General features: G+C 52.9%; 4 protein-coding genes across 4 annotated transcripts; 2 read left to right on the top strand and 2 right to left on the bottom strand.

Moving 5' to 3' along the window:
* Positions 1-996: 996 nt before the first annotated feature.
* HER10_EVM0004404 (MBOAT family protein) lies at positions 997-3,896 on the top strand. The gene is made up of 3 exons (XM_035474052.1): positions 997-1,832; positions 1,906-3,412; positions 3,464-3,896. The coding sequence occupies exons 1-3, from the start codon at positions 1,660-1,662 to the stop codon at positions 3,488-3,490; spliced, it is 1,707 nt and encodes a 568-aa protein (XP_035338267.1). The 5' UTR covers positions 997-1,659; the 3' UTR covers positions 3,491-3,896.
* Positions 3,897-4,080: 184 nt separating this feature from the next.
* Positions 4,081-7,914, bottom strand: HER10_EVM0003505 (uncharacterized protein; the record flags this gene model as incomplete). Its single annotated transcript, XM_035473180.1, has 2 exons — positions 4,081-7,448; positions 7,524-7,914. The coding sequence occupies 2 exons, from the start codon at positions 7,912-7,914 to the stop codon at positions 4,081-4,083; spliced, it is 3,759 nt and encodes a 1,252-aa protein (XP_035338188.1).
* Positions 7,915-8,874: 960 nt separating this feature from the next.
* Positions 8,875-9,827, top strand: HER10_EVM0006330 (peptidase family T4; the record flags this gene model as incomplete). Its single annotated transcript, XM_035475918.1, has 1 exon — positions 8,875-9,827. The coding sequence occupies one exon, from the start codon at positions 8,875-8,877 to the stop codon at positions 9,601-9,603; it is 729 nt and encodes a 242-aa protein (XP_035338434.1). The 3' UTR covers positions 9,604-9,827.
* A 1,706-nt stretch (positions 9,828-11,533) lies between these two features.
* HER10_EVM0006185 (molecular chaperone DnaJ) lies at positions 11,534-16,170 on the bottom strand. Its single transcript, XM_035475777.1, has one exon. It carries the CDS (start codon positions 15,044-15,046, stop codon positions 13,154-13,156), a length of 1,893 nt encoding a protein of 630 aa, XP_035338420.1. The 5' UTR covers positions 15,047-16,170; the 3' UTR covers positions 11,534-13,153.
* Between the last annotated feature and the right edge of the window lie 10,856 nt (positions 16,171-27,026).

The following is a 27,026-nucleotide window of genomic DNA, read 5'->3' as shown; positions in this document are numbered from 1 at the left end:
CAGCAGAGCATCAGGCTCGACATCAAGCGAAACAACCGTTTGTCAGTGAAACTAGACTGCTTTGCTCAGCCAAAGCTAGCGATACCAGTTCGTTTGTAGGACGGCAGGCGCAAAAGTTGTGTGTTTAGCTCAGCCAGCTACTTTCTAGTGTGTATGTCAGGTCTAGTCTGTGACTCTGTCAGCAGTAGTTCAATTACGGAAGACGGCACACACGCAGGCTTTACCTGAACTCGGCAGACGTTAATAGAGGTGCAAGAATGCCGTGATAGGATGACGGTAAAAGTGTGGCGGTGCTTGGAACGTGGCTGTGGTGGCGTAAGCCACAGTCGGGCACTGCAGGTGGTGATCGGCAATGGCTTTCGTCCTCTTGAGCGAATGGAAGTGACACAGCAAGGCGACGAGATACGTCGAGGTGATGGAGTTTACGCGGAAACACATTGCATTGCATCTCCTCGGCTGTGCAGGTCCAAGCCTCGTAAGGCGTCGATTTGCAAGCCGGGATGCCATTCAAGCTTCCTCAGTCACTGGTCAGTCCCCGCCGGCGATCGGCCACCGGAGCCGGGGCATCTCCAGATCCCAACGGGGCCAATTGGTCTTGGATGGCTAGCCGATGTAACGATATTCGCGGCCTCGGCCACGTCTGTTGTCTGTCTGGGCTTTTGAGACTCGCATGAAGTGACGTTGGCATCCATCTGGGGGAGGGTTATCGAAAAGCAAACCGCGGGGCAATCGCACAGAAAGCAGCGGGCGGGCGGGAACTCGGGCGTTCCACCTCCTTCCCAAGATCCGCCCGGGGGAGCTCTTTCTCCGGGAATTTTTGGAGGAGAGCTCAGATGGGGGCAATCACGAGCTGCCATTGGGTTAATCAGAGCTTGGCCCCACCTCGGCCCGTGACCCCATTCGTCACGTGGGAGTTGACGTAAGTCATAGCCCCCAATTCTTGAGGTAAAGTGTCACTTTTTGTCCCTATGTCACTCTCGGGCACTGGGGGAAAGTGTTGGCTGAGGTGCAGTTGCCTGCAGAGACATAGTCTGGAAAGAGCAGAGTGAGGCAGACCGAGTGAGGCAGGAGTGGCAGGTTGGCGCCGCATTGAGCTGTGTTGGTGGGTACGTACCTCTTAAAGTGGCCGAGGTGCCCCATGCCCCCAACGGCCACCCGCGTCAACCTTGGAATGCCGTAAGTGCACCTTACGCAAGGAAGCTGGGCGCCGTGGACTCGTGGGACCATCTAGAGCTCCTTGCTCATCGCTTCAAAACGCGGCCCCGTTGCCTCTCACCCCATAAACCTACCCATTCGTCTCCGGAGCTGCGCACTTCGTACCAAGTCCCAAATTCGCATCCCAAATACGCGGACACTACCCGAGATTCGAGAAATGGCGACCCCTGATCTGCGACCCTGAATACCACCTCCTTATCCCACTTTGAGGCGCCCTTTAAACTAAACTTCTTCCCGCTGCCCCGTCTGATCCGGATGCGATCCCGTTGAACACAGTCGCCGCTTGCATCTCGCAGCTACATCCCATCCGCACCGCGCGGTGACTGCTCCTGCGAATACCATCGACCACCACCGAGTGCACACAACTGAACCAACAGATTGATAGCTCATCTAGCAATCAACAAGACCGTCACGCTCATCCTCTCCTTCAAATCCCCCGAGATCATGGCATCCACAGCTGCCTCCCCCAACGGCGGGGCTCACGACCACGTCCTGCGGCCGAGGCCGAGGAAGCCACAACATTCTCAGTTGACGAGAACACAGAGCAATACTTCCGTCGGCGAGATGAATGGCTTGACACCTCTATCAGAGACTGGCCAAACGAGCGGCACTACTAGGTAGATACACCTCTTCCCCACGCAAGCTCACCACTTTCGTCACACGCCAGCGCTAACGTCAATGTCGTCACAGCGGCCGCTCAACACCAGTCCCTCACGATGCCCTCCCCTCCGTCAAGAGCATGTCCTCGGCGAAAAAGCAAGCTCGTGCTGAACAACGACGACGTATCTTCCCCACGATCGAGTTTGCGAGCCGCGTTTCCCACTTCGATCCCAACTCCGACTACCGCGACTTCCATGGCTTCTTCAACCTCTTTTGGATCGGCCTTGCCATCATGGCCATCACCACCATGCTGCGCAACATCAAGGATACTGGATACCCCATGAGAGTCCAGATCTGGACCCTCTTTACAATCAAGATTTGGCATTTGGCTATTGCAGACTTCCTCATGGTGGCGAGCACCTTGGTGTCACTACCCCTCCATCGCCTGTGGCGCTCTGCCCCCGCCAACGGAGCTCTGACATGGAAGAATGGAGGCATGGCTGTCCAGAGCATCTACCAAGTTGTGTGGCTTGCCTTCTGGATTGCCATCCCCTTCGTGCTCGACTGGACATGGACCGCACAGGTCTTCCTGCTTCTACACACCATGGTCCTGTTGATGAAGACGCACAGCTGGGCCTTCTACAACGGCCACCTCAGCGAGACAGAGAAGCGCCTCTACGCTCTCGACAATCCCTCAACCGCGTCGAAAGACCCAGTGTACCTGTACCCAACACCCGATAACCCAATGGGCACTGTGAGCAGCCCCAAGACACGCGACTTCAAGGCCAAGTCAGAGGCCACGGGCACGTCAGACACGGACTCGACCTCGGATGAGATCGAGCAGCTTCGCGAGGATCTGGCCCAGGAGCTCACCTCGCCCATGGGAAACCTCGCATACCCTCGCAACCTAACCTGGTCTAACTATTTCGACTACCTCCTGTGCCCCACTCTATGCTACGAGCTCGAGTACCCCCGAACGGCCCGTATCGACTGGCAGAACCTCATCTCCAAGATTATCGCCGTCTTTGGCTGCATTTCCCTCCTCACGGTCATCTCTGAGGAGTTCATCTTACCCATCCTCAGCGACGCCTCCGTCCGCTTGAGCACAGTCCCGAAGCCGCCCGTCTCCGAGGCCCTCCTCATCCTAGCAGAGAGCGTCTCCTGGCTCCTCTTCCCTTTCATGCTGACCTTCCTTCTTGTCTTCCTTGTCATCTTCGAGTACGCCCTCGGCGCCTTTGCCGAAATCACGCACTTTGCGGATCGCCACTTTTATTCCGACTGGTGGAACTCGACCGACTGGATGGAGTTTTCTCGCGAGTGGAACATCCCCGTCTACAGCTTCTTGCGCCGTCACGTGTACAGCGCCAGTCGTCCCTACGTCGGTCGCCTCCCGGCCACAGTCATTACCTTCTTGATCTCCGCCATAGGTCATGAGATCGTCATGGCCTGCATCACCAAGAAGCTTCGTGGCTATGGTTTCATCTGTCAAATGCTGCAGCTGCCCATCGTCGTGCTGCAGCGCACAAAGTGGGTTCGCGGCAAGGAGACGCTAAATAACGTGTGCTTTTGGTGTTCCATGGTCATGGGCCTGAGCATGGTAAGTCGTCCGGCTTGCTCTCGATGTTGGGTGATAGCTAATTATTGGCAGATTTGTGCTCTCTACGTTTTGGTCTAGGACCTTGACAAAGCAATCCGCGCCGCATCTTTTCATTTGAGTCACGCATGACCTCTTCATCTCCCAAATGTCGCATTGCCGAAAAGACGGTTTAGATGAGCTTGACTGAAACTCATTGTATTATTATTATTAAGGCAACTCTGTATCATTATTCTGGATCATTCACGGGGCGGCGTCCTCCAAGACAGACACACAATCATTTCCCTGGCGTTTTTCTAGATAGGTCTTATACCCTCTTATTTACATGCGCAACTGGCAAAGATTACACTAAACCCGGTATTGCAAATGTGCCAGCCCGGTATTCAACGCGTTGAAAATCAACAAAATGGCAAAGCCGGTGATTCATTGCCTTGAAGCTATCAATCTGATTGTCCGTTCGTAGGGGCCTGCCCTCCCTTCTTCCGCAGTAGAAATCCACTATCCACTTATTAAATTTCAAGCAAAGACCTTCCAAGCAGCGTTTCAATCTGATCCCCTACCAGAGCACCCCACAATCTTGGGGCGTCCTTCCAAAAGCCCCTCCATCGTCTTTACCAAACACACGACCTGTCCAACAATCTCCATCACCCACATCCGGAAAGTGACCGCTCTCATTCAGGAGGATGTCTCAATAACGCATCTTCTCTCGCAATCTCATCCTTGTTCCCTAGATACTCAAAGTTCTCATCGTCCAGGACGCCAATGGTGTAGTGTCGCGTTCGTGTACTCTCGCGCCAGAACCAACCCATTCGGAAGCGGAGGCCGGAGAGCTTTTCGTGGAGTTCTTTCTTGGACATGTGTTCGGCGCCTTCGGGGAGGTGGTCCATTGCGTTTGAGTCTTTGAGGAGGGCGGCCATTGCGGCTATACTGTTGTATCCGTCTGGTGCCAGACCCTCGATTCTCATGCTGAATAGTTGCGATTTTGAGGAGGCAGTGCCGAGCGAATCCGAGATTAACATCAAGAGACTCAGAAGTGCCGTCAATGTCAAAATCCCTACAATGAGGTATGTGACTATCGGATCCTGGACAAGGCGGTGACGACTGAGGTTGATAACGTTGGCAGTCAGATTGAAAGGGGTTGGCGGAGGGCTGTCTTTCGAATTCTGTGTGATGTCAATGCGATTCTCAAGGTTTACTAGTTGAGCCGCAAGGAATCCATATAAATGGTGTATGTCTTTAAGGATTTCTTCCTGGAAATTTGGGTCCCCGAACGCATCCAACGAAAATCGACCGAATGGGGAAGACAATGTCCTAAACCAGGAGTCGAAGTACCCTGCGTAAGGGTCGCTCACTGCTACTTGGGGAACTGCATCGTTGATTTGGGTGACGGCACTGGCTTTGAACTGGTTATCGATGTCTGGTATGTTGAAAGGTATGCTCCAAGACTGAGCTTGAGACTCATCCGGACGTGGTAGATCCCCTGAATTCAAGACATACTCCCCATGGCTAAAAGTGAAATTGACTTCGGTTGGTAACTCAACCCAGGAATACTGGCATCTTGTAAGAGAGAAATGCAAGAACTTCTCTTCTTCTTGGGAGTATTTTCCCATAGCGTAAGTCTGAAATCTAGTTATAGCCGGGATGGCATCGGTATCGCGGAGCCCCAAGCTACAAGACCTGTTCGCGGTGGCTGGGTTCTCTGGAGAATATAATCTTGTTGCGAAGTACAGGTACTCGGACCTTCTTTCGCCAACGGTGACACCGATACCTTGGGAGAGCTGTGCTTGGCTCCCATTAGGGCAAGTAAAGCTTTCGGTGATTCGGGGTTGAGCTGCAAAGGTACCGTCGGAGTCGTCGGACCGTTCCAGGTTCGTCAGGTTATAAACTTCTGGAGGCACTACCCAGCAGGTAGGTTTGAGCATCGCGGCCGAAATATTGACCTTGACTGATATATTCTGCGATGGGTCTAGTTCATCGCTAGTACTAAATGTTGGGAAGACCAGAGTATCGTACGTGTTTTTAGGATATGTCAAGAGCCCATCATCCTGACGGAGAATGAGGCTGCTCAAGATTTGCCTCTTGAAGTTGAGTGCTGTAGCATTCCCTGCCTCCCCAGACCCGAACCAGGTCTTCTGTTGTAACGAGATGGTGCTCGCCTCTGGGATTGTCTTGACGGTAAACACAACCGAAATCAGAGTTGTGAGTAAACCACAGATAATTGCAAGGAACTGCGTTACGGTTACAGTTCCGATAGTTGCGTGTAGTGAGTAGTAGAGTACTCGTAGACCTAGCATATCCGAGAACGATGAATCCATTTCTGCAGCCCTGCAAGATTTGGTAGAAAGAGCGGATAGTATGGCCAGACCTCGGTATGCGAAGTCGCAAGAGTTGATGTAAAGCGCAATACTGAGCATGATAAGTGTCGGGACAGAAGTCCATAACAGATATGCATAACCTGCCTCTTCATTCACTGTCGCAATTCCCTGATATTCCATAGATGTCTTCAAAGAATAGCAGAGTCCCGTTATAACGGCAACGATGAAAAAAATCGCTGATGCTCGAGCCCGAGTACTCAGCACAAGAGGTGTAAAGTCGCAGTTGCCCCATTTGGTTGCTTTGTCATCGAGCCCGGGGCTATATTTTGATCTTCCGCCTGAGGATGTTCTGAGATGTTGGAGAAACGTCACATTTCCAATGATCGTGAGAGGATCTCGGTACCATATCTTAGTCATGTTTCCGTATGGGAGAAGTACAAGAGCCACCATGAGGATATTCAGTCCAAAGATCGTTGTCATGGATACGCAAGTCCACTTGTTGACCATGAGTTTGGTCACTCTCGTGAAAACGGCCCCAGTTGCATTGAGATATTGGTCATTACTGTGCCGAAGACGATAGTTTCCAACCCAGGGGCCAAGAATACGAGACATATCCATGACTGATCGGTAAAGCACTTCACTTGTGTATAGAGAAGCGTCCGATGAGTCTACGTGCATTCCTGAAAAGTTGCCGAAAAAGTTGTAAGCAGTCTCAACTGGACCCGACACCCAATTGATGCTCGATTCGTTCCAGCTGCCCGAAGGCACGGAATTATCGATAAGAGTCCAAAGATTTGCGGTGATTGGGTATCTGTCCGCGTCCGGTAGTACTTCAACTAGCGGCATTGTAGCGTTGTCGGTGACCTTGACTCTTGAGACCCACAAGCCAGAAGAGCAGAGGACTGCTGCAAGATCAAAGTCCAACGACGAAGAATTTATTGAGGGTCTTTCGAAGCGAGCCGCATAATATAAAGAGTATTTGAATTCAGGAGATAGTCCTGCACATGATGTTGGTTTGATCAAAGCAGAATGGCTTCCCCAATGAGAAAAGTTTCCAGTAGTGTTGCCGTAATAGTTGGTGGTATTCTGGAATCCAGGTATCGATAGTGGCTCCTCGCAGCCATTGAAATGTAGCTCCAGGTCTCTGACAGAATACAGAGAGAATCCGTTGGCATCCTGTGTAAGTCCTGAGTAGGAATAGTTGTCTAGCTTTAGACACTGCGTTTCCGTCGAAAGACCAGCCACGGTAGCTTCGATAGGTGCATCGACTGTGCCTCTAGAGCCACTTCTTCGTTGGAATGTCTGATATGATATCTGTTCGTTGACTCCAAATGGATAGCCCATATCGAAGTTGCCGATGGCTTGCGCCATATAATATGGCCTAGTATCTCTAGATTGCCAACCCGGTATGGTTGTGTTGAATGAGTCGAGAATCTCAACTTCGATTGGAGTAACAGCTTCGATTGTCTCAATTCTATACAGGCCCGGGGCGAGAACAATCTGAATCTTTAGGGTAATTGAAATAACGGCGACAATGAAGAGGAGATAATGCTTTCTTCTCCAAGACTCTGTCCAAGCCTTTGGCGGAAACATTGCGGTATAATCAAGTTCGTCATTGTCAGAATTTCTACTCGACGAACTTTCTTGGCTGCAGGCGACCCATGGCATGTACCTCAGCGTTTGCATCTCGACCCTCGACCAGCCAATGGATATGAGCGTAAGCACTGGTAAAACCGAAAATCAGCAATGGTCTTATGTTGGTGCCCTTCGGCTTCTTTGGGACGGTCACGTAGCCTTACCCGCTGTTGGACCAAAACGCCAAAGGTAAACGAGACTCTCTCGCGTTTCCACGAGTCCATTGTTTCGCAGGGATACATAAAACATGGCCGGGAGTGTGATGGTAGAAAAAAGGAAGAAGGCAAAGAACGTCAGTAACACCGCGGGCCGAAGCCATGTAGGACGCCAGGTCTTCGCATCTTCGTACCAGCATCCGTGCTTATCTTCAGCATCCCTGTCAGGCCTGAGGCTCATAGTACTCGTGGGTTCGGTGTGGAGGGCTGGATATATCTCCTCATCGTCTGCAGAGCGTGATATGGACGAACATAAGTCGCATGGTCCCCGACTTTCGGTAGGCAATGTGAGGCAAGGCGTTTCTTCCTCAGATGGGCTAGACGAAAGAATGCTAGGCATACCTTAGTCGCGCTCGTTGTAGGATTGTGATTGAGGAAAATTCTTGAAGACTTGCACGTTAATCTTTGATGGTATAGCCTCATGCGCGTGCGAGTCCAGACTCATGGGGGCTCTTGAGGAGCTTGTACAATGTCGCGAGCTGAGGTGCACAATAACGCAAAGATGACAAGAATGAATCCTTGACAGAGGAGTAAAGAGAACATGTATCCTCTACTGACGATGGAACTGAGACAGCCAAGACACACGTGATGAGGTTGACTTTGAGAGCCTCCCCTCAAGAAGAAGGCATCGATGCACCGCCAAGTGATACAGCCTGCGGCTAGCCTGAACCACACAAGCTCAGGCTCACTCACAAACCATTGCCACACAAGATCTGCACTCAGTAGCGTTCAGAATTATCCGACTGCTGTTTGGTTGTCAAATATACTCTTTTCATGTGGCGTATCTCTCGGCTGGAGTAAGACGGGATTATACATACGTTTTCGGTTCAGTTAGTGTCAGGCTGACAGTGCCGCCAACTAAGGTGCCTGCGATGGAGGGAAGTAACTGACGTGAACCATACAATACCGTACTATCTAGCCATGTGGATGAAAAGAAATTTCAATACCCAGGTCGCTTTGTTCTATAAAATCGTAAGCAACTTATTGAAACTCCTAACCAGAGGACGAAATTAATTCCGAGAGGAATATTGATAGAGGAAAGCTGCCGGCACTGGCACTTTACACACCCCATCTAGCTGAAAATTCTGGGCAAGATGCATCGGTGAATTAAGAAAGATTGAAAGCTCTGATTGCTTTATAACAATGGATCGACCTACAAGTTAATGCTTTCAACGGAACACAGCCTCTGTCCTCACCAAGTACATTACGGAGGAAGGATGATCCTTATCCGGCGCCCTATTCACTATTCGGCCACCGCTTAAACTTTACCCAAGCTCCGGATGGCCGTGTAGCATGCTAAATGGTGCGCAACGCGTCGCTCCGTCCCCTTACTTGCCCCCCAACTTACTCCCAAACAATTAACGACAGACCACCCCCTGTCTTCTCACTCAAACACTCTGCACCACCAACCACCACTATCACCAGCTCACCAACCGAACAAATGTATATCACAGACTCCACCCTCGACGGCCTCGTCGCCAAAGTCCGCGAATTCCAACGCAAAGAAGGCTACGGCGTCATCAAAACCCGCTCCAAGCGCTCCGCAGGCACCAAGGAAATCTACCGCCAAGACCTGAGCTGTGATCGCGGCGGCCGCCCAAAAGCCTCCGTCGCCATGATCCGCAACACAAAGTCCAACAAGACGGGCTGCATGTGGCGCGCGCACCTGACCCTCCAGGCCGACTGCTGGGTCTGCATCCCGCACAACATGGAGCACAACCACCCGCCGCTGACCGAGTCCCTTGCCACGAGCCGCTCCTTCCGCCAGCTCAGCTGGGAGGCGGCCGAGGGCGGCGTGCAGGGGATCCGGAACCGAGTGGATGCGTTGTCGAGGGGGGACCTGCCGACGGGAAAGTTGACGGCGCGCGTGATTGCTGAGAAGATTTCAGAGGAGACGGGGGCGTTGGTGAGGGAGAGTGATGTGAGGAATATCCAGGCGAGTATACGGCGCGCAAAGGCGCGGGATGCCTCTGCCGGGGTTCAAAATGAAGAAGAAGAAGATTATGAGGAGGGAGACGACGAGGAATGAAACGTTTCCTCTCATGCCGTATTTGCCATCGCCCCCCGAGTCTCGCCCCGTTACACATGGCCCAAAGCTAAGACGGGAGGCCTAAGGAAGGGTTTCACCGAGGTACGTCTGTACACCTGCCTGCTTTACGCCAGATGCCGTTAAACCATAAGCAAGGCGTCGAGGCCTGGGTGGGGCGTATCATCAAAGTTCTTACAAAAGCCGAGAACGAGCGCGAGGCTTCCCTGTATGTCCATTGTCTTTATTTTCGTTTGATTCGAATATCATACACATTGAGAGCTCTCAGTGGCTCTGTCTTAAAAGTCCGGCATTGATCAGTTGAGTTATGTGAAGTATTCAGATGAACCAGGTAAAGTGTTGGACATAGCGTTCTTTCGCTGTGATGTTGGTACTCGTACCAGCGGACGGGCTGTAGCAAGATACGAACGATTCAAATGAACGGCTAAATGTTCGGCCTGCCTTCGATATTTCGCCACTCACCCACTCTGCCCAACACCCGCCGCGATTGCTGGCCAAATACTCCTTACCAAGTTACCAGAAAGCGGGAGGCGGAACCCATGCCTTGAAACCTAGACTGCCGGGGTAAGTGGCTCCTTGCTTAAGTTATGAATAGTCCATGTCCGTAAGCATGAGTGTACCGTTGGAAAATGCGTATAAATTGCTTCTGTAACTCTGCAGGAAAGATTTTGGAAAACTCAGAATGGGCAACCATGACTCAAGCACATTGTTGGATTAATCTTAATGCCCGTATTGTTAATATCTGGGAACCGCGGAGGTTCTGCATGATGTATCTGTCTTATTCTATGATCCAACAAAGAATGAATCGATTCAACTAGATCAACAAATGTCCGACTATGTTATCATGTCTTCAGCATGTATTGACAATAGAATACAACCAAGCCGCCAAGAAATGAAAATAAGAAACATGTCATAGTTAGAAGCTTCTCGGACGCGACTATTGATATGACTTATCATATCATCGACCTCTGGTGGAGAATGCATCATCTCGCCCACGATAATGACGCAGTATAGAACCACGAAGACGGCCCAGGACTGGTGGCCCGTCTCCTCCGATGCTGAAGAGAACAGGGTCTTTATATATGATGTGTTGGAAACAATCTCAAACCTCATGAGCTGCCAAATCATTCAATCGTTGACTAAAGACTGGTGTCTTCTGTCTATTTCTCATCTGGCTCTCTTCTGATATTGAATCTACAACTCGTCAATCTGGAACTCTTTTACTGTCCGCTCGGATCAGTTGGTCTCCAAGGACGCTTATCATACACTTCTCAAGTCCCAAGCTCTGCTAGCCTGAGAGAATATTCTGCGCACAGTTTAGCGATAGCACGCGGCTACAGGACGATACATGCATCATTCAATGGACCACGAACATTTCGTAACTGTTAAAGAACGAAACCAGTTGACTAGACTTGCCACAGCGCTGCTACTGCTCGATCGAGGATCTCAGGTACCTCGTGCCAGCACTGATGCCGGATGATAAACTCCAGTTCCAGCGTGAATCCAAAGATACTTCAAGCCCGTTGTAAACCGGCGCAAAAGACATTCATCGACCAAAGCACCGCGTGACTGCACTGCCTATGAGGAAATAGTCATCTTCAGAAACATCATCGCTTCCTACGGCCGTTTGCAAAGGTAGTTATAAATGAGCCAGGAATAGACTCTCTGCATATTGCTTCGTTGTCTTTCGTAAGTGTATAAAATAGGCAGGACTAACATCTCCCCAAGTTCGTAACACCCACGCCATTCGATCCGGCGCTGCCTGTCTGAGAACAACTTAGACTTCTAGCGAGGATAGCGATGTGGATCCACTTGCTACGGACCTAGTCTATTTCACATCAGCAAGATGGCATTCTACCAAAGACCGACTCACTATGCACCACACCTACACTCCTCTCGCATTATATACGTGGCAGATTACCCCGTGAAAACAAACGGCCGAGGAGCTCCTTGGACCGCAGGTACCAGATACAGAGGCTGAGGGACATTAGCTTGCAGAGAATTTGGATCCTAGGTCCAAGCAGATACAAAGGTTGCGCGTCAACCGCAAGTGGGATGTCTTTACCTCGGCGGCAGTAACCTCAGAGATTTGACTCTGTAGTAGAACTTCAAAAATGAAGCCCCAGCCTCTCTTTTTATACATATCTTAACCAGGCCAGCTCAACTCCAGTCAATTCGACACAGCCCTCGCCTTCGGAACCTCTCAGCCAAGCCCCCCGAGGCTCCGTAGACAGCCTGATCAGTATCTGCGTGACACGTCACCCTCACCGAAATCCCCAAGACCAAGAAGTAATCTCAGCCGCAATATAATAAATGGAAAAACACCTCCCCACGCTTCTTATTCTCGTTCCATAATCTCTCCCAAGAACACCCCCCAACGAACGTCGTAATCACTCGACTAGACGCATCAACCAGGTCTAGACCACCCGAGTCCAGGCCACCGTGATCCAACCTCGTACCATCGCACTTGCATTTTCTCTTAACCATCATTCGATCTCGTCAAAGAACATCACCGAATCGAGAGTCAGCAAGATAGACGTGTCAAGAATGCATTTCCATTCGACAGAGAATCTAACTATAGCCGCCCTCCCAGGACCCACGACTATCCTTCACGATGATCGTCCTTTCCTCAACAGGCACATGCCCACCATAATGGTATAATAACTCCTCCTCTTTCATATGTTCTTCCTCTTTCCATTGTTTCTCTCCTTCCCCGACTCGTGCACAAAATGAGTGTGGTATATCCCCTCCGCTTTCAAACTCCTTGTAGCGAATGACAAAAAAAAAAAAAAACGATTTGACAAGGATGAGAAAATATGTCTTGAGTTCGTTAAAGATCTGGAAAAAATAGCCAGTAAATGTGTAAAATATATGTCGCCATCCCAATGCATGTGTGTATCGTCAGACTCCAGCGTACAACAACTTCTGTGAGAAACCCAGGACGTTCCCAATGTCCCCGTTGCGTGGACGGGGCCGGCTGCCTGGAGCTGAAACGGGGCTCAGCCTGGTCATGTGGAAGGAGGGAGATGGTAAGGCTTCGTTGTTCGTGAACGCCTCATCACAAGGCACCTGACCGAACTCGAGAAGCTTCCTTTATCCCTACCCAGTCGCCACTTTGCCTAGCACCCGTCATCCCAGGCAAACACCACCGCCCAGCACGTCTCGCTCCATAAATGCCAATCAATAGCCGTCTCAAGCGGCCTCAGTCCCTCAAATGCCCTCAGCGCCATTTCGGGCTCGTCAATCGCAGCCCTCCCAGGTTGATATCAATAAGACAGATCGGTACTCGTTACTGTATGGTTTTCTTTCATATCGTCCCCTTCATACCAGCACGAACCAAAGAAAAAGAGCTCGAGATGAAAACATGAAAGCTAACAAAAAACATAGAAAATGGAAATCAGCCGCGCGAATTAGGACGTAAGGAGGATGAACATCGACGCGTTCCAGCAGAGCGAAGTATCTCTCATTGCGAAGAGGGCGGGATGACCATTGTGAGATCGAGACGTTAATGAGCTGCGCCATTTATTTGCCGCTAAGCGTAGCCTGCATACTCATCGCGGTAACGATGCGGGATGTTGGTGTACTGAACGTCATCATATCTCGCCGTCTTCACCTTGGAAAAATACGGGTTGGAGCTCTGGTAGCTTGCCTCGCGAGACGGCATGGAAGGGCGGACACTGTAGTAGTCGTGCTTGACCTTCCTCGGAGGAGAGTCGTCGCGATAGGCTGAAGCATATGCAGCCTCAGCAGCGACTGGGACTGCTCTTCCAGCATTGACAGTGTATCGAGTGCGTTGGCCAGTCTCATACGGTATCGCCTCGGGAGAGTGCGTTCTGTGTCGATGACTCCTTTGCTGATGACGTTGGTCTTCCTCCGAATCATCAGAGTCCTCGCTCAAAACCTGCTGCGGCTGCAGCCTTGAGCGACCACGGCCCCGGACGTCGGCAGACTCAGCAGGCACATGGGAAAATGTTTGAGCCCTGACAGGACCAGGAGGAGGACGGTTGTACCCATCGTTGAAGGTGGCCGCTCTACCCAAGTGCTTAGGCGGCGAGGTAGATGCTGGCGAAGATGTCGCGGAAGCGAACTGAGCCATGTGGCGAGTGCTGGGAGAGGCATCGACAACATTGGGCGATGGCGGAACCGGTGCCTCCTTTGTGGGTGATGATTTCTTATGACTTGACTTGTCCCGTGTCTTGGTCTCAGAGGAGCGTCTCGACTTTGATCTGCGACTGGTGTCCTCCTCGACCGTAGGGATGGGAGGAGGAGCGAAAGGAATCGCAGCGGGCGGCGTCGGGACCGCGACAGGCACATGTCGAGGCTCGTACGAAGTCTGGGCACGGCTCAGACCTGGGTGAACTGCCTTGCGAGACTGATCCATGTATGACGCTGCGTACAGCATGGTGTCGGCATATTTGGAAACTTTGGCATCGGCCTGAATAGTAGGCACCGGTGGCACAGGCGGCTCTTCACGGAGAGGGGCGCCTCCAGGCGGGATCGAGCGAGATCGCTTGTCCTTCTCCTTCTCCTTGGTGCTACTTGACTTCTTCTTGTCAGACTTGGCGAAGTAGCTGGACTCATCATCTTCGATGTAGACAGGCTTGTGTCTGCGCGACTTCTCTTCGGCCTCGCGTTTACGGTCCTTTTCTCTCTCCTTCTCGGCCTTCTCTTGGCGCTTGCGTTCTTGACGACGCTCTTCCTTGTCGGCCGCGGCCTTTTCGGCGGCCCTCTTGAGCTGCTTTTCGTACGCCTTGCGTTCTTGGCGTTCTCGCTCCTTGTCGCGTTCTCTTTCACGCTCCCTCTCGCGTTCCCTTTCTTTGCGGTCTGCGGCACGGGCGAGCTCCTCGCGTTCTCTGTCCCTCTCTTCCTTACGTCTCCGTTCCCGTTCCCGCTCTCGATCTCTTTCTTCGTCTTGGCGGGACGGTTTCTCGTAACTTTTCTCGTAACTTGCGGCCCGGCGAGCCCTAGGCTCTTCGAAGATGGAATTTGATCTGCTGTGAATTTCTTCGTCCCAAGATCGAGAATTGTACCCGGTAGAGTACATGGGCTTGCCGCCGGGGGAGGCACGGTACGTTGTCTTGTAGGTATCCGGTCGGGGCTCGGCGGTGCGGACCTCGTAGGATCTGGCGGCAGGCGCTCTGGGAGCCGAGGTGTTGGCGGACATGCCCTTGGCCATCTCCTTGCGGAGCTCGGCCAGTTTGACGTTGTCATCGTACTTGCCTCGCTCGTTTTCGTCGCTCAGAATCTCGTAGGCCTGCTGAACCTTTTGAAACTCATCTTGCTTTTGGGCCTTGAGCGTCGGGTCCTGGACCTTGTCGGGGTGGCATTTGAGGACGAGCTTTCGGTGGGCACTTCGAATTTCTGCGAGTTGTGCATCTTTGGAAACGCCTAAAATCTTGTACGGGTCGGGTGGCAAAGCGGACATGATGAAGATGTCTGATGGCGGTGTGATGTTGGTATGGGGGCTCGTGAATCCAGTTCGACGGCGGCCAGAGAGCGACTGATCAAATCAAGGCTGTGGTAATGGTCGAAAGACTACAAGGCGTTGCTTGCGGTCCGGTTCGTGTCGGTCTCTGTGCGGACGACGAGGCTATTGTTGCATTGAGGCGGTTATGATTATGTACTCGAGGCTGTGTGGGTTACCCTTTGCAATTGCAGCAGGCTGTTGGCAGTTGTTGTCAAGTTTTCGGGACCGCGGTACCCGGCGCGAAGCTTCAATCCAGAACGGAGGGGGTTCCTTAAGTGGAATGTTGAGGGAGCAGAAAGGTGAAGGAAGTACGGTAGTAAGTAGAAGTAGTAGTAAGGTAGTATGTAGGCTGAAGTGAAGTCGCGACAAGTGATGTACTGTGAGGGAAGAGGCAAAAAGGAGGATCAGATAAGGCGGAACGGAAGGTTGGGTATCGTTAAGGCGAGGTGATGATGTTATGGTTCAGAGTTGTGAATTGAGTGAGAGAGAGTGTGTGTGTGTGTGAGAGAGAGACAAATAGAGGAGAGCAGAGGCAAGAGTTGCAGATGCGGATATGGATGGCAAAAGAGGGCGAGAGAAGCAGCCGGATGCGTAGGGCGAGGGCGAGGGCCAGAGTCGGACGGGTGGTCGATCGTGGGTCGTGGCTCCTATCTCTGGGCTTTCCCCTCGAGGTGCAGCAGCGCAACCAGTGTCCAGTACGCAGGTGGAGTTGTTTTCGTGGGTTGATGTTCGCAAGTTGCGTTGGACGGGCAGCTCAAGCGAAAGACGAGATGGAGAAGGGGGGGAAGGCGTGCCAAATAGGTATCGGGAGGATCTCCAGAGGCCCAGGAGGAAACGGAGGCGGATATGGGAGAACTGGAGTGACTTCTGACAGCGGTGGAGTTCCCGGGCGCTGGGATGCTTGTCAGGAGCCGAGACGAGCGATGACTGGAAGAGCGGAGAGACTTTTGGACGCTGAATGACTGAGGATTAGAAAGGCAAAGAGGGAAGAAAGTGACTTTGGGCGCACCATGCGACTTTGCGAAGAGAGGGTCCCCAGATGCGTGGGTGGATGGCAGCGATGGATGATGGATGGCAGATGGACGGTTGGATTGTGGATTGACGCGGGTGGACGATTGATGAATGGACAGCCGATGGCCCATACAAAAGATACGGAGTACCTACATCAGGTACATAGGTACATAGATACATACGTACATCAGGGCGTTTCCGTCCTGTCAGTCGAGAGCGAGCCGGTGCAAGCGTGGGACGTGGAAGGCGCGGTGGGTTAAAGTGGGCCACAGGTCCGTGGACGGTGGGTCACAGAGCCTGGGGTCGACGGTACGTTTCTCATTGCAAGATGCATGTACCTTCCTCACGTTATTCTCGCTAGATCATACGGTAGGTACCTTACCTTGCGTAGACTGTACGTACAGGTTAAAGTGCCTTACCTTACCTTACAGATGTCTGTACGGACAGCTTGGCCAGGAAAAGGATAGGTAACTAGGTACTCACACACTCTGAGAGAGTCTGTGACGAAATCGGGTGCCCAAAGGGTCCAGTACCCAAGACAAATGCCCCATTGCTTGTCATTTTTTTGGTTTGGATCTTGAGGTGGCCAGACCGGGCGAGAGCTGCGAAGATGGAGTCTGGTGTGCCCTGTGTTTCCCGTCTGGCTCGTGTACCTTGAGTGCGGTATTCTCGGCGAGTCGGGACTTGGGAGAGGCCATCCAATGGTACGTATTCGTACTGTTCAAGAAACGAGGATGGTGGACTGAGGACGTGACTTGACAGCACGGGGGCTGACCAAGTATTGGAGACGGTGTATTCGCAGGTGCTCTTGACTGACGATGAGGTCACGGGCTTTTGGGCGAAAAGGAGGGGGAGAGGCGACTATGACTGGACGAGACGGTGGTCGATGGCTGGGCCTGGGCCATTGCTGGTTGGACGAAAAAGGACAGCATCTGTAGCGGAGCGTCCACCAGTCAAAAACGGCTGACGGCCGCTAGCGCAAACCGAGTTGGGGATCAGCCTCAGTTTTGTCACTCTCCGTTTCAATCCAACGAAACGGAGCCCCAGGGGACCGACCTCCCTCTCCTGTCATTCTGTCTTTTTTGGCTGGTGTTCAGATGCAGCGTGAGAATCTGAACCGAGGGTACATGCCTCCCAACCACCACACCCAAATTCCCCTTCTGGCTCTGCCGTCACCATTTGATTTGACCAGTTACCTCCAGTCAGATGGATGGTTGACTGTATCAAGGCTATCATCCAGCCAGTCTTTCCCCTTCAAGAGGTGTGGTTAAACAGTCATGACCAGACTGCCAGGGCTGTTGCCCACAGACGGTAGCCTATGAACAGATACATTTACGACTGCACACAAGACGGCAGCTGATACGCTTCTCGCATGCGGTACAGCACAAACGGGGGCGAACGGATGGGGCTTGTAGCCAGGTGAGACGGTTCTGGCCTTGGCTGATGATGCTGTCCCTGACTGGAAAGGGATCCCACGTCTTATTCTACCCCCAGAAGAGGAGGGGGGACTGGGCTTCTGGAGGGGCTGGAGTGGGTGTGATGTGCGGCGTGCCCAGCGGGTAAGGCTTGCTGTGGATGGACGACGGTGACTTTATTGCTTGCTCGTCCATCGGTGCCACCACTCTGTCTCTGGTACTCACTCCGTGCCGCACTTGTCGTCGTTGAACCTCAGACATCGTCTGGTCTTTTGGTTTTTTGCCTTTCCACGGACCGCAGCTTGAGTCTGTTCTGTTCGACCGCCTATTCTGAACCCCAGACGGACAAGCGCACAGAGACCTAAAGTCCGAGGTCTGTCAGTCGGAGCACCGTCGTACCCGGCTTGTCATCGGTCTCGTCCTTCTCTGCGTAACCCGCCGCTGAAGTCCGTCCCGCTGCCTGTCTGGAGACTGGCATCGACCGGTGTCTCGTCTGTGTCCTTCTCTCTGCTTCCACGGCGGCGGACAGGCCCTGCTTCCCTCTCTGTCCGACCCGCGTCGTCCGTCGCCCAAACGGGCAGAGTACAGCAGCTTGCGGTGGCTTGCTGCAGCTGTGGTAGGCGGCCGCGGGGGCGGATTGGATAGTAAATGACTGAACCCCCCGGCGGAGCTGAGCCATGATACGCAACGCCTGACGTATGCGGGACCCCTGAGACCTGCCCGTATCGGTGGCTATAGGCCGTCTCGGTTTCTCTCGTGCTTTTTACTGTACAGAGGTCTCGCGTTGTCGGGGAGACTTGTTTAGCTGGCAGGCATGGTGGCATGGTAGATATGGGACCGCAAGAGGTCGGCCACGAACCGAACCCTTCAGGTGATGAGCGACAGGGACGGCACATGGGCTCCCGCCGTAAAGTCGATCGCTCATGGCGGCCCTGGATACGGTGAAGGAGAGTACCGATGGTGGGGTGGTTGGGGAAAGAAGATCGAACCCAAACGATGGAAGCAACAATGTACTTCGCCTTGCTCCCTACGGTGTAGGGGATACAGCTTCAGCCCGCCAAGTGATGTGTGTATCGTGCTAGGATATCTTCCATGATCCAAGGGGGTCATCGCGCAACTTTGACGAAGATGCCGACGACAACTTGCACGCTGCGCCTCGGCTGGAGGGATCAGAGTATGGGGCCAAAGATGACGATGGATGAATCAACCTGAATCATTCTAGCCTTCAGCGCCTTTCGGAGGGACGGGGAGTTTCTCGTTGACGAAGAGGGAAGGAAAAAAATGAAATCTCTGTTTCCTCGAGGGGCAAAAACACGGGAGCGCGGGTTTCGCGTACTTCGTCTTTTGTTCGCTGTATCCATGAGAGCCGAGTGTAATGCTGTGGTTGTACCCGCGAGAAGCTGGGAATGTCGTTGGATGGGAATTGATGGATTAGGGATGGCATGGCACCGTAAACGCTTGTTCGCCTTGTCGATTGGGCAGCGGCAACACCAACACCCAGGAGCACTTGCCTGGCGCCTGGTACCAGCATCAGGGCACCGCAACTGCACTGCAAAGTGCAAGCAATAAGGTAGCGGAGGAAGGCAAGAAGGATGTGGCAGTGGGCAATTGGAAGCAGGCGGTGGCTCGTACGTAAAGTCATGGGTACTTTGCCTCGTGAGGGGTTGAGGGGCGATGTCCACGTACCGTCGACAAGAGTACTTCGGACTTTGGTCTACCAAGTACCTCACTCCGCCGTTTGTCGCGCACCGTCCATCTGCTCCTCCCTTTAGTGGTTGAGTGGCAACAACGCGGCCTGCGAGCACAAGGTGGCACCTGGCAACCGTTCAGCCTCCAACGCTGCAGCTGGCCGCCCTTTGAAACGTTCGTCCGTTTTCAAGCAGCAACCTTGGTTGGACAGACGCCAAAACGTCCCGTTTCCCGAGGATAGCGCACCATGAATGACAAACTCAATCAACAACTTAGGGAATGCCCGTTGGTGCTTGACAAAACGGCTCTTTAGGTACACGCTAAGCAATCATCTGTCCGAGTCTAAAGGGACCTTGGCTGATAGTGTAATCCATCGTTCTGCGAACTGGAGGCTGTGTTCCTCTGGTCTGTTCGGCGAACGCGAACCTGAACCTCCCAGCCGGAGGCTTTCGGAAAGACAGTTGCGTTGCATCAAGTCAGTCTGACCATCCGGCGGGTTTCTGAATATTCTATTTTCTTCCGGGTCATGCAACATACAGTACGGATACATCAATTGGAAGCTGGTAGAGCTACCCGAGCCATATTTGGCAACATGAAAAACACGATTTCAAACGCATCTGTCAGACGTTGCTGAGGTAATGCCCAGGCCCAGTTGCCCAGCAGGGCCATGGAAGCGAACTCCTCTCGCCGTACCTGCTTTTTCTTGACTCCATCAGCACCGCCCATTCGGCTTGATGACACGCACTGCGGCGATTGTCCGGGGCCATCTGGCGGTGAACAAACACCTCGTTTGACCACCGTTTGCGATAAAAGCGGGTCTTTCGGGCATTTGGTCCCCGTCCTCCGGTGCCGTGCCTTCCTCCGTCAACTCACGATGGACCTGACTCTGACTCCTTCCAGATGGAAGTTCCCCTCTCCTCAGGAAGAAGGTACCAAAGTACGTACATTGCTCGCTTACCTAATGGAGGCAGGAACGTTCGGGAGATGCCCAAGGCCTGCGAGGACCTTCCCAGCAGCGAGCACGACAAGCAAAACTTGAGCTGTCACCGTCTGTCCAGAAGCGCACCGTCTCCCCGCTAGCCCAACCACCCACCCCTCCCTCCCTCCTCCAACTCTCTCCCAACCCAAACCGTTTTCTCCCATCGAGTTTTTGCTCATGGCACTCGATCAATTCGATGCCCAACCTCTCATCCGTCATCAGTCTACGGATACAAGCAGCCCATGGAACGAAAGGGAAGGAAAAAACCAAGGAATGAAGCCCAACGGCGATACAACGATGATGGCGACCAAGTAGTACAGATGACCAACTACCCAAACGTATTTCGTGGCCTGGTCTGGCCTCGCCATGATATCAGACGTACCTGGCCACAGCCAAAGAAACGTCGCCAGCAAAGTCATGGGTGCGCCGTACCCCGGGTCGATATGCCATACGAGGCTAGCCAACTTTTGCCCGTGTCCATCAGCTATTATTCGAGCTTTCCGCCGGGAACGCGCAAACATACTGGCAGGGCTACTGGCAGGCCACAGGCCACAGGCCACACAGGCCGCAGGACAGACGGCGCCACATGGTCGTGATCATCTTGCGAACCCCCAAGGGGACTAGGTAATCAACGACAACCATTCCAGCGTGCCCGCTTCGTCTTCTAGCTGCAGAGCCTAGAAAGTGGCAGATGAGACGGGACGACAGCAGACTTATTCTCAGCCATCACAGCTCCGGCTTCCATCGACTCGGAGCAACGTCATCCTCGAGAACAGCAAGATCGCAACTAGCCTGAGCATCGTCAGCCATACCTAGCCCTACGAAGGATCTTTCAGGTCTGGGGAGACTTACACACCCTCTCACAACTGGTGTCGGTTCTGTCTCGAACACTTGCCTCGGAAAGCCCTTTCACAGGCCTTTGGCCGACATTGTTCCAACGTGCTTCTTTTGCAGATGCGTCCACAGCCGTTTATTACGCATTATTACCTCTGCCCTGCATCTTTCGGCAACGATGGCAGCTCATAATCTGACGACTTACTCGCAGTATTCGCATAGTATTCGTCAATGGCCAATGGAGGCCGCCAGAGTTTCGACATTGGCCTGTGGAGTCGTTAAAGTCGCTGGGTTCTTCGCCCGCTACCAAGGCCGGCATATCTGCAATGTCTCCGAATTCGCCCTCTAGCTCGTCGTGTCATCCAATGTCTACGACTGAGCCAGAGACCGGCGGCTTTTCAGGGTCGCAGTCGACCAGTAACGGCGACCACCGCAAAGTGTGTGCATGACTCCATCCACAGTTCCCAGTCGGGCTCTCTGCATCAACCATCACACAATATCACAAACCATTCGACTCCAAGACCATTCGACTCTCAGGACATGTGTCTTAGCATGCCATCTTCCATCCTCCGCGCTGTTGCATCCCACGCCTTCTCACTCGTCATGAGATCGCCGTCACTACGCGAGGTCGCGTGTCTGTGACCACCAGGAAGATCGGAAGCAGGTACGAACTCTGAGCATCACAGCCCCCAATCTAGAGACAGAGGCGCCCCCTTCTGGATACTTTATGGGTGAGGGTGAGAACGGCGACCGACATGTGCAAAAAACTCGACTCTCAGTTTTTTTTTTTACGTCCCCTTCCACGTGAAATACACCTTGGACTTGCACTTCTACTACATAAGGAGGGGGTCCGGATCCGCTTGTCATTGGTCCAGGAGACCCAGGAAGAAGAAGAACAAGACCGTCTCCCGCGAACAAATCAGACGAAAATTGGAACGCCTTCTCGACCAGTCAGACACAGGCTTCATCTGCAGCTAGACAAGTCGCGACGAGTAGGAACCCATGGGCGGGAGATTTTCCTGGAGCAGATGCCGCATTGAGGGAGATACGGTGATCGAATCATGCTGGCCGAGATATCCTGGCCAAGGGCATGAATGTCAACGGACAACGTCCTCGAACCGCTCTTTGGCGTTGATACTCGGGGATTATTGCAGTGATATCCCAGGCACGGGGGGTAGTGAGTGGCTTCTTACCCCTCAGCATCATCACCAAGCTTGACACTTGCTGTTTATCACTGGTCCTTGGCAGTCAGTCGGTGGTGAAGGGGTTTCACGTTTTAGCGGTCAGCGCCGTCTGGGCCAATAGTTCGAGAGGGACCGAATCGTCCCGTCTCGTCCTGTCTCGTGCGCGAGCGGGCCTAGGTCCGTCTTCTCCACCGCGGATGATCAGCTGGCTGGTGCCGCACTGGTGTGGATATCCGACCAAGTTTAACAGCTTCTGTTAAGGCATTTCCTTGTGAGGCTTCGGCATGGCAATCCGTTTCTGGAGCACTCAGTCTCTATCTCCAGCACGGCAGCGCCAAAAGCTGCCTTCAGCCTTTGGTCGATCACAACGCTTTCACTCCTCCTTGTTATGGGTAGTAGCTCGATCGGATTGGTGCGGGGCAACGATCGGCCGTCAGAGATGCAGCAGCCTGCTCGCTTTTCGGGCCAACATGAGCAGTCACTGCCAGTCAGCCAGACTGTCGCTGAGTGAGTGAGGTGAGACTGAGAAGTGAGCGGCCAACGACTTTGGGCTGCGGAAGATACCGATACGCGTCTGCTTTGGGTCACCATGTTCCGAGCAAAAGAACATCCCGTCCGCTTCGCCATTGCCGAAACTCTTCAGGGAATGGCCTCCAACACCCGTGAAAATCTTCAGGAGAAAACCGCTCAAGTTGCGCCACGACAGCCGGGAGTTCCCAGCAAACGTTGTGCCAACTCTGTGTCCCAGTGACACCTTGCTCCAGGGACCCGGCCGATAGCCTATCAACGATAAGATTCGCGAAGTGACTGCCGGGTTAGTTGGAGGGAGGGAATTTTCCCGTTTCTGACCACAAAGCGGATACCGCGCCAACAGATTCCCATTCACGTCTCCAATGACAGCCGCCGGTTACCACCCTCAACTTGTGAAGGGCATGGGATGCCATCCCATTTCTAGGAGCAAGATCCAGGAACTTGTCTGCGGTCGACGACTTTGTCAGTCATCTTGTGGATAAGGCTGATGCATCTTGCAATGCCCAGTTGGCGATCTTTCCAAGGAAACGGCGTTGAGGAAAGAGGCATTTTCATCGGAAATAGGACAAAGCTCCTGCGTAGGCGTAGGCTGAAGCCGGTCCATCGCTAGCTTGCTAGTCTGCGGTTCTCATGGAGCCTGGGCTGTGCTCAAGGTCTATTTCTTGCTGGGACATCGCTGCCTTTTGTGGCGGTGAAGTGCTCCTCGACAACCTTGGCCTGGGCAGCTCTCCGATTCCTTACTACAGCTTCCATCCTTGCGATGAGCTGTTCAATTGAGGAAATTCTTGGGCAGCTTTGAGGTCCGAAAGCCTCTCTCTGATGACAGAGTTTCACAGACGCATCCAGACTTCATCAATTCACAATCTCGATGGCAACACCATGATGTCTCCAGGTGACCCTCATGAAGAAACGTAACAGAGTCGAGAGGGGGGATTGAGGGTCTCATGCGCGGGCAACCCCCACCAAGCGAATCGAACCCCGCGATTCCGATCCCATCACATCACATCATCCCACCTGCGCACAGCCGCCGCATCTGATACTGGGCTTACATTCTCCCGCCCGTAACCCCCCTTCTCATCCGACGTTCACGTCTCCCCCCTCCTTTCTAGAGTGCGTGAGCGCCTCTTGTCTGGGAAAGGTCTCCACCGCTGCGTTTATTGGGCGTTCGACAAGCGCCGAGCTGCACGTCTTCACTCCCTCTCCGGTTCTGCATGTCCATTCCCGCACGCGAGCCCGTCTCCCCGGTCTGAGAGACCGGAACGTCTACCTTATTTCCTTCTTGTTGCCTTATAGCCTGCTTCCACATATGCGCCTCCTCTCCAATGATTCTCGGGATGGATGATGGACATGCTGCTTCGCGAAGCAGAATTGACCAAACACTAAATGGAAGAATATGCGCCCTCCCTTTCCCATCCAAGCGCGGCGGTTGGCATGGCTTCCAGCCAACCGGCTCCTCACGCGAGCTGTATGGCTGACAGTACAGAGGAAGCATATCCGAGGGGTGGTCCTTTTTTACGTAGCATCCGTACAAGTGTACGCTGATCTTCGCCCCGGGGTTATGACTGGGCTCTGTCCTATCCCAACGACAGGAAGGTTTTCCTTTCCAAAGGGGAGCCTTGCAGTAGGGGGACAGAGAGATAAAAGGCATGCTTGACTGGGGAATCCGGCATTGTTGTATCGCTACACTCGGGGCCATTGGTCAGCGGCATGGGATGGACATGCGGTATCAGGCATCCGGAGCCGGATAGATGGCCAGACGGGGCGGCCCATCGAGGGCCTTGCTCTCATCTGCTCCCACCTCTTTGGGTCATGTTGTGACAATGGTCAATGGTACTGGCGTGCCGTCTGGGGTTTTGGTCAACCCTCTTATGGTCGCTAATGGGAATTGGTTCTGGTGTAGGCCTGTGTGGTAACACAGCGGCCATCCTCCAGATGGCCGCGCTCGCGACCTACCTACCGCTGAGCCTGATCTGATAGACAAGAAACCCCGTTGTGACGTGTAAGCACACGATGTATCGGAAGACAGACGGGAGGAGGGGAGCAAGAATTACGAAGCACGAGGCCAAGGGGGGGTTCTCCCGCGCCGCAGAGTACAGAATCGAGATGTAGGCCTGGGGCGCGGGCGGCCAGGCCAGAAGGTGAGGCCAGGCCGCTTTGCCCTTCCTCTTCTGCCGTCTTGTTATTGTTGTCCTGAGCTGTCACCAAAGCCTATTTGGTCTCCACTATTTGTCTTTTGTATTAGGCATCCAGACATGATTATTGAATTTCTGGGCCAATAGGAGGGTCAAATTGAAGTTCTTGGACTCTGGAGTGTATCGATTGGTAGGCGGAGAGAAGAGTGCGTTGGGATTGGATGATGGCTGTGTGTGGTGGGCGAGGAGCGTTGAATTGGGAAAGTAAGCTGAGCGAGAATGGTTTCTGAATGTGATTTCTGTTTTCTCTGGTTTGGGATACTATCTCATGGACCCTGAAACATGGGACTGTGCTGAGCGTGTCGTGTCGGAGAGGCTTGAAGGTAAGGAAGGGTGAGGACTCATGGGCTTGAGGGGGCGAATCCAGCTTGTCTTTGCTTGCCTGGTCTTCTCGGTGGCGAGGCTGGGACCGTCTTACATCAGCTTTTGGGGAGGGATAGGTACTCTGCAGGTAGGCTTTTTGAGGGTTGTGTCGTGGGGGGAGGGATAGATGGGATTGATTACGGATGTTTGTTTTTTCTTACATCAGCGACGAAGGGGTTGTAGTTGGTTTGCAGGCGAGAGCCGTGGCGGATGTCGTCGGGTTTGGGGTTTTTGTGTCGGCCTGGCCGATGTGCTTGCTTTTTGCAGTCATCAAACAGATCAAGTGTGTGTTTTACGGCTATTTGGACATGAGATTAGGGGGGAGGACGTTGTAGTGTGTTACTACGATGCGAGCTTTTGGGCAGGGCTTAATGGGAATCCGAGGAAAGCTGTAAAAAGGTTCCCTGGTGGTCGTCCAGTCTTGAGGTTGTCGGTGCCTTATGGGCATTTACCCCGTAAACAGTGCATCAATGTGCAGGAATCGTGGTGGTGTGTGTAGGTTAGGATCGAGTCCAGCCCAAGTTGCACTTTTCTAGATCCGCCTCATTGGGAAGGGTGGTGGGATAGATGGTCAAGGGCGAAGGGGGGCGCTCAGGCTTGGTGTTTCGGTGCCTGATTATCAGCGCGTATCGGCGCGTGAAGACAATGTGCAAATGTGTGAAGGTGTGCAAGATGTAGGAGGCCGAAGGAGAAGTGTAGATATGGATGGCTAGTGAGGCAGATGAGGCACGCCTTCGATGTGATGAGGCTAGCTCCTTGAGGCTGGTTGCGTATGATTGGGTCATGGTCTTGAGCGAGCAGGGTGAGGATGAGGATGAGAATGAGGCTCCGAGGCGGGCCTGTGGGATGGACTGAGAAGGTAGAATTTAGCTTTGGAAGTCAGTCTGCCCTTTTGATATGTTGTCTTGCCTGGTTTGAGGGCGTTTCTTATCCTCGAGCATCGCACTCTGTCTGGTTCGACGTGTGATGATTGTGAGAGATACAATAGGCACTCGGGGTAGCATGTGGAGAGGGATCACGAGCTTGAATAAGACGGCAAGACGATGTTTGACGTTGCCTGTACTTCGAATTAGCAAGTCACGGCGTGACTGAGTTGGAAACTTGCTCCCCGGCGAGAAAGGTCAAGCGTTGCTTCCGTCACAGCGCAGCGCAGTCGCCGCATTTATATAAAGCTATGTGTTGCTTCCTTGTAGGCCCGTCCGCCTTTGATCCAGGCAGGAAACCAGCATTAGTTGTCTCCAACATCTGCAGCGCGGCTGTACTAGGGCTAGAGTCGTTATCAAATGAGGAGTAAGGACTGTGCTATGGAGCGGTAGGCGTATTGCATTGACGGAGCTTCCGGCTACTTGGGTCACAAAACGATAGCTATGGCACAGAGTCTCTCTGGTCTATGGGCATATTCAGACTCGTATACGAATGTGAGGGTGCTCAGAGCTGGGGAATATCTGTAATTCTGCCCTTCGTTTTGTTTATAACGTGAGGGTATCTCGGTTTGAGACAGTAGCGTGTTCGACACCTCGAGAAACTTGTACTGCCTGAATGCACAGCTGCATAAGTATTGGGCAGAGGGTCAATTTATGCTCATGCTGGTGAGGCTTCCTGTCCGAGGGATCTGTGGCAGAGTAAATATATATAGGGTCACGACTGAGACGTTTGACTAGACACAACCCCCTTGGAGGCAAAGGCTTTAGAGATCAAGAGAGTCTTGCGGGACTGAATTGTTCAACGGTATATTGTTTT

This window comes from Colletotrichum scovillei (genome assembly GCF_011075155.1).
Source record: "Colletotrichum scovillei strain TJNH1 chromosome Unknown Contig00001, whole genome shotgun sequence".
Taxonomy (NCBI): Eukaryota; Fungi; Ascomycota; class Sordariomycetes; order Glomerellales; family Glomerellaceae; genus Colletotrichum; species Colletotrichum scovillei.
The sequence above is the reverse complement of the archived record's forward strand: the minus strand, read 5'-3'. Positions and strand labels throughout refer to the sequence as shown.